Here is a 16,085-nt window from a genome sequence, read left to right on the forward strand (position 1 = left end):
AAATCCACCAAAAGCATAATCTAAAGTTCCTTATTTGAATATTATAATCGTTTAAATATAAAATATGATTAATCACGAAAGCAAGTAGAGTGATTAAGGCAAAATAAAATTGATTTGGGTTTTATCAGAAATTAGTGAAACGTGTTATTGTCTTTTTTATGAGCAACTTGTAACCTCACGTGTTCCAACATCTACGCTGATACAAATACATAAAAATACGAATACAGCACAAAAAATTGCAGCACCAAAAAAATTAAAAAAAAAACAAAAATTCACAACCAAAGAGAAATAAACAAAAAAAAAACTGATTATGCTTCGTTTTTCCTAAATTAAAATTATTTTATGTAAATTATTAAGAGCGCGAAGCTCAAAGTACCTATTAGTGTGCGAAACATTGCCGCCTATCCTTGTGTTATGATGAAGGTGCACGGCAGAAAAGCAAGTAAAATAATAAAATAAAAACGTCAATATACTTCACACAAAAGAGATGAAAAAATAAAAAAAGAAACAATAAACATTGAGAATTTTGCGGGATTCAATGGGGGTATGTGCAAGCGAGAGCAAAACTTGAGAAAATAGCCATGCAAACAAAAAACCTTTCGATGCTTTTAATAATCTTCTTATACAGTGAAAGCTGGATGCATTTCCAATAGTTTAAACATACCACCCTCCCCATCTGATCTCCTACTTGTAGATAGTTTGGATGATTCGCTCGTTTCGGACTTCTCGGAACCTGAAGACTTTAAGGATGTTTTAGTAAATACATCACTTTTGCTTGTAAAGATCTTTGCAGCAGACGATTTCATTTCGATCCTGGCATCTGTTGGAACTTCCTTCATCTTTTCTAAGATTTCTTTTTCAAAATTCGATTCGATAGATTTAAATGAAAACCCATCATTAGCTGTAGCTGCGTCGTCATCGGACAGCTTTTGATTCTTAATTATCTTCATGCTACTTGTGTCGTTAAAGAAATCTTCATGGTTGACACCATTGGTAAGCTGCGAGACAATTGACTTCGCCAAAAACTTAGTACTCTTACTGCTAGTCTTATGTTCAGAGAGATGAAATTCTTCAACTTCAGTGGCAGTTGACGAATCCTGAACGCCGTTGTATTCGATATGTCTATTGTTCGACAACTGAGATATCTTAACGCACCCAGTACTCTTCTGCGAGTCAAATGGTGAAGATGAGTCAATGATGTCAAGATCAGATGGACGATAATCACCATTATTATCGTGATCGCCATTTCTCGAAGACACTGGGAATTTACTAGAATCAGGCGAGCTGGCCTGCCTTTCTGACTCATCTTTTTCAGAAAATACAGGGGATTTATCTGATTTGCCATTTTCAGAAGTTACTGGGAACTTACTAGAGCGTGTCGACTTTCCAAAGTTTTCTTGCACATCTTTTATCTTAGAAGATTCTAATGTTAAGGATAACTCAGAAGAGTTTTTTAATATTACTGCAGACTTAGCAAAATCTTCTGATTCAGCTTCTTGGTAAAGTATCGGAAACTTAGCCGATTCTGATGTTTTATGGGACCTAACTGTGTCTTCTCGTTCAACTTCTATGGAAGTCACTAAAGATTTAAAACCTTTTGAAGTTATTGGAGATTTAGCGGAGGTATCTGAAGAGAGCGAGAATTTAGCATGGTCCAATGTTACTGGAGATTTAGTTAAGGTTTTAGATTCACCTTCTTCGGAAGATACAGGAGCTTCTGATATTACAGGTGACTGGACGGGCTTTTTTGATTCAGCTTTTTTGGAATGTATGGGGGACTTAGGTAAGTCTGATCTTACTGTAGACTGGGCGGATTTTTCTGATTGCGTTTTTTCCGAAATATCAGCAGACATTGCCGGTTTTGATGTAACTGAGGATTGTGTAGATTTTTCGAATTGCAGTTTTTCAGTAAGTACAGTGGATTTAAATTGTTCTAATGTTACTTGAGATTGGACGGACTTTTCTAATTCGGCTATGTCAGAAGTTACCTGCAACTTGGCCGGATCCGATACCATTGAATATCTAGTGAGATTTACAGACTCATCTTTCTCAAAAGGCACAGATGTCTTAGAATGTTTATATGTTATTGAGGATTTAGCACTATCTGATTCATACTTTTCGGAATATTTTGCAATCTGAGACGTTTCTGAATTTACTAGGGATTGAATCGACATGTCGGATACAGCTTTTTCATGTGATAGAGAGAACTGAGACGGTTCTAAGAGTACCGGGGACTTTGCGGACTTTTCTGATTCAGCTTTTTCAGAAGCTACAGGAGATTTAGCGTGTTCGGAAGTTACTGGGGATTTAACCGACTTTTCTGATTCAGCTTTTTCAGAAGCTACAGGAGATTTAGCCGGTTCTGAAGTTACTGGGGATTTAGTGGGCCTTTCTGATTCAGCCTTTTCAGAAGCTATGGGGGATTGTGCCGGTTCTGAAGTTACCGGAGATTTAGTGGACTTTTCTGATTCAGCTCTTTCAGAAGCTACGGAAGATTTAGCCGGTTCTGAAGTTATAGGGGATGTTACGGACTTATCTGATTCAGCTTTCTCAGAAGCTACCGGGGATCGAGCGTGTTCAGAAGTTACTGGGGATTTAGCGGACTTTTCTGATTCAGCTTTTTCAGAAGCTATCGGGGATTGAGCCGGTTCTGAAGTTACCGGAGATTTAACGGATTTATCTGATTCAGCTTTTTCATAAGCTACGGGGAATTGAGCGGATTCCGAAGTTACCGGAGATTTAGCGGACTTTTCTGATTCAGCTTTTTCAGAGGTTACCGGGGATTGAGCCGGTTCTGAAGTTACTGGGGATTTAGCAGACTTTTCAGATTCAGCTTTTTCAGAAGCTACAGGGGATTGAGACGGTTCTGAAGTTACCGGAAATTTATCGGACTTTTCTGATTCAGCTTTTTCAGAAGCTACAGGGGATTTAACCGGTTCTGAAGTTACTGGGGATTTAGAAGACTTTTCAGATTCAGCTTTTTCAGAACCTACAGGGGATTGAGACGGTTCTGAAGTTACTGGGGATTTAGCGGACTTTTCAGATTCAGCTTTTTCGGAGGTTACCGGGAATTGAGCTGGTTCTGAAGTTACCGGAGATTTAGCCGACTTTTCTGATTCAGCTTTTTCGGAGGTTACCGGGGATTGAGCCGGTTCTGAAGTTATCGGGGATTTATCGGATTTTTCTGATTCAGACCTTCCGGAAGCTACGGGGGATTGAGCCGGTTCTGAAGTTACCGGAGATTTAGCGGACTTTTCAGATTCAGCTTTTTCAGAAGCTACAGGGGATCGTGCGTGTTCTGAAGTTACCGGGGATTTAGCGGACTTTTGTGATTCAGGTTTTTCAGATGTTACCGGGGATTGAGCCGGTTCTGAAGTTATCGGGGATTTAGCAGACTTTTCAGATTCAGCTCTTTCAGAAGCTACCGGGGATTGAGCCGTTTCTGAAGTTACCGGAGATTTAGCGGACTTTTCAGATTCAGCTTTTTCAGAAGCTACAGGGGATTGAACCGGTTCTGAAGTTACTGGTGATTTAGCGGACTTTTCTGATTCAGCTTTTTCAGAGGTTACCGGGGATTGAACCGGTTCTGAAGTTATCGGGAATTTAGCGGACATTTCTGATTCAGCTTTTTCAGAAGCTACCGGGGATTGAGCTGGTTCTGAAGTTACTGGGGATTTAGCGGACTTTTCAGATTCAGCTTTTTCAGAAGCTACCGGGGATTGAGCCGGTTCTGAAGTTACTGGGGATTTAGCAGACTTTTCTGATTCAGCTTTTTCAGAGGCTACGGGGGATTGAGACGGTTCTGAAGTTACTGGGGATTTAGTGGACTTTTCAGATTCAGCTTTTTCGGAGGTTACCGGGGATTGAGCCGGTTCTGAAGTTATCGGAGATTTAGCGGACTTTTCTGATTCAGCACTTCCGGAAGCTACGGGGGATTGAGCCGGTTCTGAAGTTACCGGAGATTTAGCGGACTTTTCAGATTCAGCTTTTTCAGAAGCTACAGGGGATCGTGCGTGTTCTGAAGTTACCGGGGATTTAGCGGATTTTTGTGATTCAGCTTTTTCAGATGTTACCGGGGATTGAGCCGGTTCTGAAGTTATCGGGGATTTAGCAGACTTTTCAGATTCAGCTCTTTCAGAAGCTACCGGGGATTGAGCCGTTTCTGAAGTTACCGGAGATTTAGCGGACTTTTCAGATTCAGCTTTTTCAGAAGCTACAGGGGATTGAACCGGTTCTGAAGTTACTGGTGATTTAGCGGACTTTTCTGATTCAGCTTTTTCAGAGGTTACCGGGGATTGAACCGGTTCTGAAGTTATCGGGAATTTAGCGGACATTTCTGATTCAGCTTTTTCAGAAGCTACCGGGGATTGAGCTGGTTCTGAAGTTACTGGGGATTTAGCGGACTTTTCTGATTCAGCTTTTTCAGAAGCTACAGGGGATTGAACCGGTTCTGAAGTTACTGGGGATTTAGCGGACTTTTCAGATTCAGCTTTTTCAGAAGCTACCGGGGATTGAGCCGGTTCTGAAGTTACTGGGGATTTAGCAGACTTTTCTGATTCAGCTTTTTCAGAGGCTACGGGGGATTGAGACGGTTCTGAAGTTACTGGGGATTTAGTGGACTTTTCAGATTCAGCTTTTTCGGAGGTTACCGGGAATTGAGCTGGTTCTGAAGTTACCGGAGATTTAGCCGACTTTTCTGATTCAGCTTTTTCGGAGGTTACCGGGGATTGAGCCGGTTCTGAAGTTATCGGAGATTTAGCGGACTTTTCTGATTCAGCACTTCCAGAAGCTACGGGGGATTGAGCCGGTTCTGAAGTTACCGGAGATTTAGCGGACTTTTCAGATTCAGCTTTTTCAGAAGCTACAGGGGATCGTGCGTGTTCTGAAGTTACCGGGGATTTAGCGGATTTTTGTGATTCAGCTTTTTCAGATGTTACCGGGGATTGAGCCGGTTCTGAAGTTATCGGGGATTTAGCAGACTTTTCAGATTCAGCTCTTTCAGAAGCTACCGGGGATTGAGCCGTTTCTGAAGTTACCGGAGATTTAGCGGACTTTTCAGATTCAGCTTTTTCAGAAGCTACAGGGGATTGAACCGGTTCTGAAGTTACTGGAAATTTAGCGGTCTTTTCTGATTCAGCTTTTTCAGAGGTTACCGGGGATTGAGCTGGTTCTGAAGTTATCGGGGATTTAGCGGACTTTTCTGATTCAGCTTTTTCAGAAGCTACCGGGGATTGAGCTGGTTCTGAAGTTACTGGGGATTTAGCGGACTTTTCTGATTCAGCTTTTTCGGAGGTTACCGGGGATTGAGCTGGTTCTGAAGTTACTGGGGATTTAGCAGACTTTTCTGATTCAGGTCTTTTGGAGGTTAACGGGGATTGAGCTGGTTCTGAAGTTACTGGGGATTTAGCGGACTTTTCTGATTCAGCTTTTTCAGAAGCTACGGGTGATTGAGCCGAATCTGAAGTTACCGGAGATTTAGCGGACTTTTCAGATTCAGCTTTTTCAGAAGCTACAGGGGATAGTGCGTGTTCTGAAGTTTCCGCGGATTTAGCGGACTTTTGTGATTCAGCTTTTTCAGAGGTTAGCGGGGATTGAGCCGGTTCTGAAGTTATCGGGGATTTAGCGGACTTTTCTGATTCAGCTCTTTCAGAAGCTACCGGGGATTGAGCCGTTTCTGAAGTTACCGGAGATTTAGCGGACTTTTCTGATTCAGCTTTTTCAGAACCTACAGGGGATTGAACCTGTTCTGAAGTTACTGGTGATTTAGCGGACTTTTCTGATTCAGCTTTTTCAGAGGTTACCGGGGATTGAGCTGGTTCTGAAGTTATCGGGGATTTAGCGGACTTTTCTGATTCAGCTCTTTCAGAAGCTACAGGGGATTGAACCGGTTCTGAAGTTACCGGAGATTTAGCGGTTTTTTCTGATTCGGCTTTTTCAGAAGCTATTGGGGATCGTGCGTGTTCTGAAGTTACTGGGGATTTAGCGGACTTTTCTGATTCAGCTCTTTCAGAGGTTACCGGGGATTTAGCCGGTTCTGAAGTTACCGGGGATTTATCGGACTTTTGGGATTCAGCTTTTTCAGAAACTACGGGGGATTGAGCCGGTTCTGAAATTAACGGAGATTTAGCGGACTTTTCTGATTCGGCTTTTTCAGAAGCTACGGGGGATTGAGCCGGTTCTGAAGTTACTGGGGATTTAGCGGACTTTTCTGATTCAGCTTTTTCAGAAGCTACAGGGGATTGAACCGGTTCTGAAGTTACTGGGAATTTAGCAGACTTTTCAGATTCAGCTTTTTCAGAAGCTACGGGGGATTGAGACGGTTCTGAAGTTACCGAAGATTTAGCGGACTTTTCAGATTCAGCTTTTTCAGAAGCTATAGGGGATTGAACCGGTTCTGAAGTTACTGGGGATTTAGCGGACTTTTCAGATTCAGGTTTTTCAGACGTTACCGGGGATTGAGCTGGTTCTGAAGTTATCGGGGATTTAGCTGACTTTTGTGATTCAGCTTTTTCAGAAACTACCTCGGATTGAGCAGGTTCTGAAGTTACCGGGGATGTAGCGTTTTTTTCTGATTCAGCTTTTTCAGAAGCTACGGGGGATTGAGACGGTTCAGAAGTTACCGGAGATTTAGCGGACTTTTCAGATTCAGCTTTTTCAGACGCTACAGGAGATCGTGCGTGTTCTGAAGTTACTGGGGATTTAGCGGACTGTTCGGATTCAGCTTTTTCAGAGGTTACCGGGGATTGAGCCGGTTCTGAAGTTTTCGGGGATTTAGCGGACTTTTCTGATTCAGCTTTTTCAGAAGCTACCGGGGATTGAGACGGTTCTGAAGTCACCGGAGATTTAGCGGACTTTTCAGAATTAGTTTTTACAGAAGCTACCGGGGATTGAGCCGGTTCTGAAGTTATCGGGGATTTAGCGGACTTTTCTGATTCAGCTTTTTCAGAAGTTGTCGGGGATTGAACCGGTTCTGAAGTTATCGGGGAGGTAGCGGACTTTTCTGATTCAGAATTTTCAGAAACTGCGGGGGATTGAGGCGGCTCTGAAGTTACCGGAGATTTAGTGGACTTTTCAGCATTAGTTTTTTCAGAAGCTACAGGGGATCGAGCGTGTTCTAAAGTTACCGGAGATTTAGCGAATTTTTCTAATTCAGCTTTTTCAGAGCCTACGCGTGACCTAACTAGTTCTAGATTTACTCGATAGTTAGCGGACAATTCTGATTCAGCTTTTTCAGAAACTACGTTAGACTTAGCTTGTTCTGACGTTACTGGTGATGTATTGGACTTTTCTGTTTCAGCATCCTCGGGAGTTAAAGGCGACTTTGAAGTTTCTGATAGTACTGCAGACTGTATATTTTTTTCCGGTTTAGCAAGTTCGCAAAGTATTGGGGAATTCGGATGTCTCGCTGTTTGTGGAGATTTAGCTGCTGTTTCTGATTCAACTTTTTCGATGTCTATAGGGGGCATAGAACTCTCTGTTCTTACTTGGGACTTAGCATTTTTTTCTAATTCACCTTTTTCGGAAAAAACTGGAGACTTAGCCGGTTTTGGTGATACTTGTGATTTAGATGGTTTTTCTGATTCAAATATTTTCGAGGTTATAGTGGATTTCGAACCCTCTGGTGTTAGTTGGAACTTAGCAGATGTTTCTGACTCGGCTTTTCTCGATGTTACAGGGTACTTAGCAGATTCTTCTATTAATGGAGACTTAGCAGATTTTTTGGATTCAGCTTTTTGGGAAGTTATCGGGGACTTTGAACACTTTTTGGATTCGGCCTGTTCTGAAGGATCAGGAGATTTTCTTTTTTCAGCATGTATTGTAGGGGACTTTTGTTTTTCGGAAGTTGTTAGTGATATTCTTGATATTGATAGTGATACTTCTGGTTTCAATACGGCCTGCCTTTCTGTCGGCAGAGAATACACATCATGTTGTGAAGTGATAAGAGATATTGTGGCTTTTTCACTGGCCACTTTCTCTTTGGATAGAGAGTAATTACCTTCATATGTTGTTCCAGGTGACTTGGCCGTTTGTTTATATTCTTCCTTCTCTGTGGGAACTGGTGACTTGGATTTTTCCGATTCAACTTTTTCAGGTATCTCAGGAGATTTAACAGAATGTTCTTGACTCTTGTCACTTTCAGATGCAACAGGAGACTTAGCAGATTTTTCTGATTCAGCCTTTTCAGAAGGTACCGGAGACTTAGCAGATTTTTCTGATTCAGCCTTTTCAGAAGGTACCGGAGACTTAGCAGACGTTTCTGATTCAGCCTTTTCTGAAGGAACCGGAGACTTAGCAGATTTTTCTGATTCAGCCTTTTCAGAAGGTACCGGAGACTTAGAAGTTTCTGGTGTTGCTGGAGACTTGGCAGATTTTTCTGATTCAGCCTTTTCTGAGGGTACTGGAGATTTAGCAGGTTCTGATATTACAGGAGACTCAGCAGATTTTTCTGATTCAGCCTTTTCCGAAGCGACCGGAGACTTTTCAGGTTCAGATGCTACAGGAGATTTAGTAGATTTTTCTGATTCCGCCTTATCCGAAGGAACTGGAGATTTTGCAGGTTCTGATATTGCTGGAGACTTAGCAGATTTTTCTGATTCAGTTTTTTCTGAAGGTACAGGGGATTTTGCAGGTTCCGATGGTACGGGGGACTTAGCAGATTTTTCTGATTCAGCCTTTTCGGATGGTACAGGGGATTTAGCAGGTTCAGATGGTACGGGGGACTTATCAGATTTTTCTGATTCAGCTTTTTCTGAAGGTACAGGAGATTTTGCAGGTTCCGATGGTACGGGAGACTTTGCGGATTTTTCTGATTCAGCCTTTTCAGATGGAACTGGTGATTTAGCAGGTTCCGATGGTACGGGGGACTTCGCGGATTTTTCTGATTCAGCTTTTTCAGATGAAACTGGTGATTTAGCAGGTTCTGATGGTACGGGGGACTTATCAGATTTTTCTGATTCAGTTTTTTCTGAAGGTACAGGGGATTTAGCAGGTTCAGGTGGTACGGGGGACTTATCGGATTTTTCTGATTCATCCTTTTCGGATGGTACAGGGGATTTAGCAGGTTCAGATGGTACGGGGGACTTATCAAACTTTTCTGATTCAGCTTTTTCTGAAGTTACAGGAGATTTAGCAGGTTCCGATGGTACGGGAGACTTTACGGATTTTTCTGATTCAGCCTTTTCGGATGGTGCAGGGGATTTAGCAGGTTCCGATGGTACGGGGGACTTAGCAGATTTTTCTGATTCAGCCTTTTCGGATGGTGCAGGGGATTTAGCAGGTTCAGATGGTATAGGTGACTTAGCGGATTTTTCTGATTCAGCTTTTTCAGAGGGTACTGGGCTTCGAGCAGGAGACTTAGTTGATTGTTCTGACTCTGCTTTCTCGGATGTCATAGGAGACTTTGCCGATTTTTCGGATTCAGCTTTTTCAGATGTCATAGGAGACGTAGCTGATTTTTCAGATTCGGCTTTTTCAGAAGGCACTGGAGATTTATCATGTTCTGATTTTACTGACTCAGCTTTTTCAGAACCTTTATACGATTTTTCAGATTCTGCTTTCTCTGTTGTAACTGGAGATTTCACAGTAGGAGATTCGAGCTCCGACTTATCACTTTCAGATTTTACTGGTGATAATTCTTGAGATTTTTCAGACTGGTCCTTTGTAGAAGTTACCGGGGATTTTGCTGGTTCCATAATAGTGGGAGGTTTTGCTGTAGGTGATGCGGTGCGTTCAGCGTGTATTGGGGATGTTGCAGATTTTTCTGAAGCAGTTGGTGATACAGAGGCATGGGACATTGCGGTTGAATGAACAGATTTTTCTGAAAGACCAGGGGATAACGCTCGCTCAGAAGGAACTGGTGATTTTGCTTTCGATCCGGCAGATTTCTCGGATACAGGAGACTTTTCGACTTCTGATCCAATAGGTGAGGCCGCTTTCTCAAGAGGAGAGGTCTCAGCACCAGATTTAACTGAAGAAACGGGAGAAATTGCAGGTTCGGAAATTACAGGGGATTTGATGGTGCCAGAAAGTGTTTCGCTAGGGGCACATTGCAGTGACATGGCGCGTTCAAGCACTACTGATTGTGTTACCTTTTCTTCTTTGACAAGAGCTGCATCAGCCTCATCCCCATCTTCGGCTCCAGGAGATTTTAGTGACTTGTCTTGTTCGGATTCAGCAGGGGATTTAGCTGATTTTACAGAATCGGCTTTATCGGATTCTGAAGGAGTTGTAGCTTTGACCGATTCCGCCCTGTCAGATTCAGCCTTTTCAGATTCTTCTCTCTCAGATTCAGCTTTGTCAGATCCAACATCTTGCGATGTTTGCCTATCATCTTCATCAATCTCAGACTCCGTCTGGTCGTTGTCTTTTTCCTCCTCATCTTCGTCGTTGTCATCGTGATCTTTACGCTGAGTTGATTTTAATTTTTCCTCGGATTTCAATACTGATTCCTCCCTGACTTCTTCAAGTCCGGTGCCAGTATCTGCATCCGAGTCTGCTCGGGTTTCCTCAGCTTCAGCTTCGGTATGCGTGTCTGAATCGGAGTCTTTGCCTTCGTCGTCAGCCTCATCATCTCCACCGTAGCTGTCAGCTACGACTTCGGGGCTAGTAGATTTCGCACGTACCGTGCCATCTTTTGAACTGTCGTCATCACTTGCTGCTTTTCCATTGGTTTTTATTAGTTCCGGTCTATAGGCTTCTCTGGTCCGAATCGTCATAGGCAAATGCACAAGCTCGATCCTGCAGGAGGGAGATAAATATCTTTGTCCATCCACCCACGTATAACACAATAGCCCCATAAAAAGGGTACATCAATAGAAGCAGTAAAGAATTGCTTTAATTAGCTTAGGGGAAATCTTAAAAGGGGCAAATTTTCACCTTACCCATATCTCAGTAGGCACAATAAACATAAATGAAAAGAGTTAGATGCAGTTCTTTTCGAATTGTTAAAATAGCAGACGGCAGAAAGGCAGCAGTAACGTTAAATGTTACTTTTCAGAGAAAAACTCATGGTGAATTCTAAGTACTTTCAAATGAAAAATGTTTTCTAGTTTAAGAAATGATTTGCAATTTAATTAGCTCGATGTGTTGCCATTGTTCAATGAAACTAAAGTTTTTTTTAAACTGTTTTGTTGCATTTAAAATTTCTTACTTTTTTTTTTTACATTTAACAGAAGACAAAGTGCTATTATAAAATTGTGCGGATTTCGATTAAATAATATCAAGTATTTGTAGAAATGTGAATATAACACCCACGAAGACATTTTTATATTGATTTATATGTTTTATGTGTTATTTTAAGATGTTTGGGTGGAGAGACCCATATTTATATGAACATTTTATTTTATAAATGAAAATAGAATATAAATAAAAAGATCGAATTAAAAAATAGAATCATTCTAAACACATAAGAATGTAGTTGTTTCACGTTTGGTTAAAGGGCATAGTCAGCATAATAATATTAATTATAATAATTATAATATTAATAATAATAATAGTAATAATAATAGTAGTAGTAGTAGTAATAATAATAATAATAATAATAATAATAATAATAATAATAATAATAATAATAATAATAATGATAATAATAATAATAATTGTTCAGATTAAAAAACGCCACAAAAAATAACGATAAAAGAAACACATTTGTATAAAACTCGTGTATGGATTTATAGCAATAGAGTAGAGAGTTTAATGGCGAGTAATGTTTAACTGATGAACATAAGTAAATTATCTATTATGGTATTAATAATATTAGCACACACTCCAAGATGAGTAATTATTATCATTTATATTATTTCATTTATTGTCCTAAATTGTTGTCATATTCAAAGTGTTTCGACCGTTTCACTCTTCCGCCTTCTACAGATGCCGGTTTTCTTTTTTTATGAAAGTTCATGTTCCATGATTTTTAAATATCTAGTATTAGTTTATTTTGTTTCATTCTTTCATTATGAATATTTTTTTAAAAATTTAGGTAAAATTTTTCTTTGGTCAATATAATGTATAATACTAACAATATATACATTAAATATTAAATTAAATTAAATATTAGATATTACATATTAAAAAAGTCGTGGTATGGAAATAATCAGTCTTAAGAAGATAACGGCCGAAACCCCACGAAGATTCAAGGCATGTATAACAGTGTTAAACATGCAAATAATATCTATAATAAAAGAAAGTGTTTGTAAAATATATGCATAAATGAAACAATGAAATGTTATGTAAAGCAATTCTCGTCGATAATACGTCATTTTAGTAAAGCGTTCCATCTACAAGCAAGGTGAAATAAAACATCAGAACTCAATGTACACTAAAAAATGTTGATAAATATAAGATAAGAATATACAACATTATTGTGAGGATATTATCTGATGTTATTATATTACAACAATTCAATTAAATCTAACGTTTATGATGAGTTGAATACTTTCATCTTCTTTTGAGGATGCTCTCCGTTTTAAACTTTCAGAAGATAATTATATTTTCTAATCGATCGAAGCTAAATGTATATTCATAAATTTAAAGTAAAATCGCAATTTTTCTGTATTCCTTATTTCCTCTTTTCTGTGAACAATTCTTGTAATTCTTTTGCTTCATACAGATGGTCAGATTTAATAAACATTCGTGTTCTGTTGGTTTATTTATGTCTTTTTTAAAGTCTTACATTCTAATTTATTATTACACTGAAATATGCAACATTTTTACTTTACGCAAAAGCAGAAAAAAATTGTCGCTCTAATTTCATATCGATTACGATCTTTTATTAATCATTTCCCCAAAAAGTAATGATGAAACTGTACTTTAAAACGCTAATAAGGCATTTAAAAACGCTAATTTGTTTCCTTTGTAATAAAAAGGAAACATCTGGGTCGATTAAAAAAAAACGGTTTACACCATAACAACTACTTTATGTGGATATTATGAGAAAAACACAAAACTGTTAGATTATTTATGGAAATATATAGATTTTGTTCATATTTTTTTTCTCAAAATAAACTATTCGTTTTCATTTGTACCGGATGTCAATTTAAACCTTATACAAATAAGTAAATAGGAAACAAATTAATTTCTTTTTAAAATGCGTGAATTGGAAGTACTTTTCAAGTTCAGCTTTTCCAACATGAATTTACAAACACTTATTGTGAATACTTTTATAAAAGTCTTTTTAAGGTACAAAAATATAAAAAAGCACATATTCTCATTCTATATATGAGGCGCAATTAATCTTTTACAATATTGAAATATTGATACGACATTAAAAAATTGAAGTAAATAAAAGTATATTCAAAGAATATATATATATATATATATATTTATATATGGAAATCTCAAATTATAATTATATTATAGTAAATTCAGAAGTTTCGTGCTCCAAGTTAATATATATGTGATATGATATGAAATACTTAATTCTGACTTAAGCTTCAAAGAATAATGGCAAGCAAATCTGTTAGAATCTGCATCTGTAATCTTCAACAAAAGAACAATTAAATAGTAAATTTCAGAATGTTTGAGACAAGGGTTGAGGTGTAGATTGCAAAATCCAGCAATAATACCGCACAATTTTCACGGACATGAACGCTTTTTGCCGGCGTCACATATTACAAGAAATTGTTGTCTATCTTCACATGTACGAATCACACTTAAAGCTGACATAGAACAGCTACATTTATTTCAAAGTCATAATTAGAATATACTTTTTAATTAAGAATGGAAACCCTCCTCTCGTCGCTGTATTATGTTTATTAAATAAAATGCACTGTAAGCACTGTTTTTACATCGTATCGAAACCAGCTTTAAGGTGACCAACGCAAATTTATTATTAAAATTTAAAGATGATAACATAGCACCATATATATATATATATATATATATATATATATATATATATATGCATATATATTATCAAATAATTTTGATAGGCTAAACACAAAACATCTTGTTTATTGATCGCTTTGGTTGGTGTTTAATATCAAGCTAAAAATAAGTACTGAGGGAAGCATAATGATGTACTTTCCAATAAAGAAGAGTATATAAATTTCATAATATTCACTTGATCTTAAAAGAGATCAGAGTAAATAACGAATTAAATAAAAGACCAACAAACAAAACTTGTTTATGTAAATTTAATCAAAATTGTTTGAATAATAATATGCTGGCTAAATATTTGCATATATATATATATATATATATATATATATATATATATATATATATATATATATATATATATACAAAGTAATATACATTTACATATACATACAATTATATTTTTATGTATATGTATACATCTTTATGCATATCTAAGGCAATATAGGGAACATAGTCGTGGGGAAAAGTATTCATTTCTTGGATTGTTTGTCCATCGTTAAAAATATCACACCAAATAAGTGTTTTAAACAGATTGATTGAAGAATGTTCCATGTGTTGTTTATATAGAAATATTATTTCTTAATAATTTAAAACCACTAGATGTAATATACTTTCTCCAAAACTATTTTCGCAGATATTACTTCTCTGTACATTTTTCAGACCTCAATAACATATCCTCCGTTGATACATACATATATATATATATATATATATATATATATATATATATATACATATATATACATATATATACATATATATAAATGTGTATATATATGTATATGTATATATATATATATATATAACATCGGATGCGTCTATTTTAAGTACAGCAACGATGCTAACTGCTGAAGGATATGTCTTGTCTTAGTAGTCACCATGGTTGGTTTATATTATAAAACACATCTTGTTCTTTAATCTATAATGGACTTGTTTTTTATTTATTTTTCATAATTTTATTTTTAAGAATGAATCTGATGAATTTTTCTTTTTAAATGTAAGGATTATTAAAACGATAAATGATTTAAAAAGAATTCCTCAAAAATAAGTGGTGACATGGCGTTAATATTATTATATAATTGATTATTTTCTTGGTAGGTATTGCGATGGGAAGTCAGACACAACAAGAGAAATAAGACGGAGGAAAATAAATATCGAAGTACAGAAGACACAAATACAGAAACGATAGTATACTTGAAAAGCTTAATAAGTTTGACGATTACGACATTATTTTTTTTTAAATCGAAAATAGTTATTTATTTTGGGAAGGAAATAGGTATGGGATATGTGGGTCGTTTAAAATTTAATTAATTTGAGGAATATATCAAAATATAAGAACATAATACAGAAGTACTTTTCTATTCTTATTTCTGTTGTGTATAACAGTTTTTGACGTACAAATACATTTGTAAAAGTGCAACAAATTATTCTGATTGTATGTGTATGTAATTTATAATTTGACCCTGTACATCATTATTTATATACGCTCCAATCTTGTGTACTTAATTTGTAAAAGTAAATATCACATTATTTAAAAGTAAGTAAATGTCTCTTAACGTTTTATTATCCATTACTTTAATTTTTTTATATAAGTAGTCTTGATGGAAATGGTTCTTTGCCATTAACTCTATACTATAGGCATTAAGGTTTGCATTAGATAAAGCGATCGTTATCTACACGCCATAAGTTTTTCAAGACTATGATTCCAGTAAAATTTCAATCCTACAGTTCGATGATTACGTTATTATATACACTTATGACGAAGATATACAATTAAATAATGTTTCACTTTGTTGGTATATATATATATATATATATATATATATATATATATATATATATATATATATATATATATATATATATATAATTGCATACATCTAATAAAATAGTGTTATAAATAATGTTATATATAATTGCATACATCTAATAAAATAATGTTATAAATAATCCGTAGAAAAATATATTCATTTTTTTCTTATGAAGAGATTAATATGGAAGTATAATTTCACAGTTATTTATTAAAATACAATTTGAATACGATCTAAAAACAGCTATACGGCTCTAATAGAGTGTAACAATTAGAGCACGGCTTCTGAAGTACGAGCAATTAATTCTTTTCGAGGCATACAAACTATTTTCACAGTTACCTCTTTATATTTTTATTCACAAAAATTATTATTACACCTAATAATTCAACCTTAAAT

General features: G+C 36.8%; 1 protein-coding gene across 2 annotated transcripts in view; it reads right to left on the reverse strand.

The window, feature by feature from the left end:
- LOC145292035 (uncharacterized) overlaps window positions 1-16,085 on the reverse strand; it is a 108,081-nt gene that overhangs the window by 4,960 nt on the left and 87,036 nt on the right. For both annotated transcript variants that reach the window (XM_080138060.1, XM_080138059.1), the window contains one exon: window positions 7,997-10,737. In XM_080138060.1, coding sequence (XP_079994186.1) covers window positions 7,997-10,737 — 2,741 coding nt within the window. The remainder of the gene's footprint in view (window positions 1-7,996; window positions 10,738-16,085) is intronic.

The sequence above is a fragment of the Euprymna scolopes genome, chromosome 13 (assembly GCF_053919585.1).
Source record: "Euprymna scolopes isolate OS-2025 chromosome 13, ASM5391958v1, whole genome shotgun sequence".
Lineage (NCBI taxonomy): Eukaryota > Metazoa > Mollusca > Cephalopoda > Sepiida > Sepiolidae > Euprymna > Euprymna scolopes.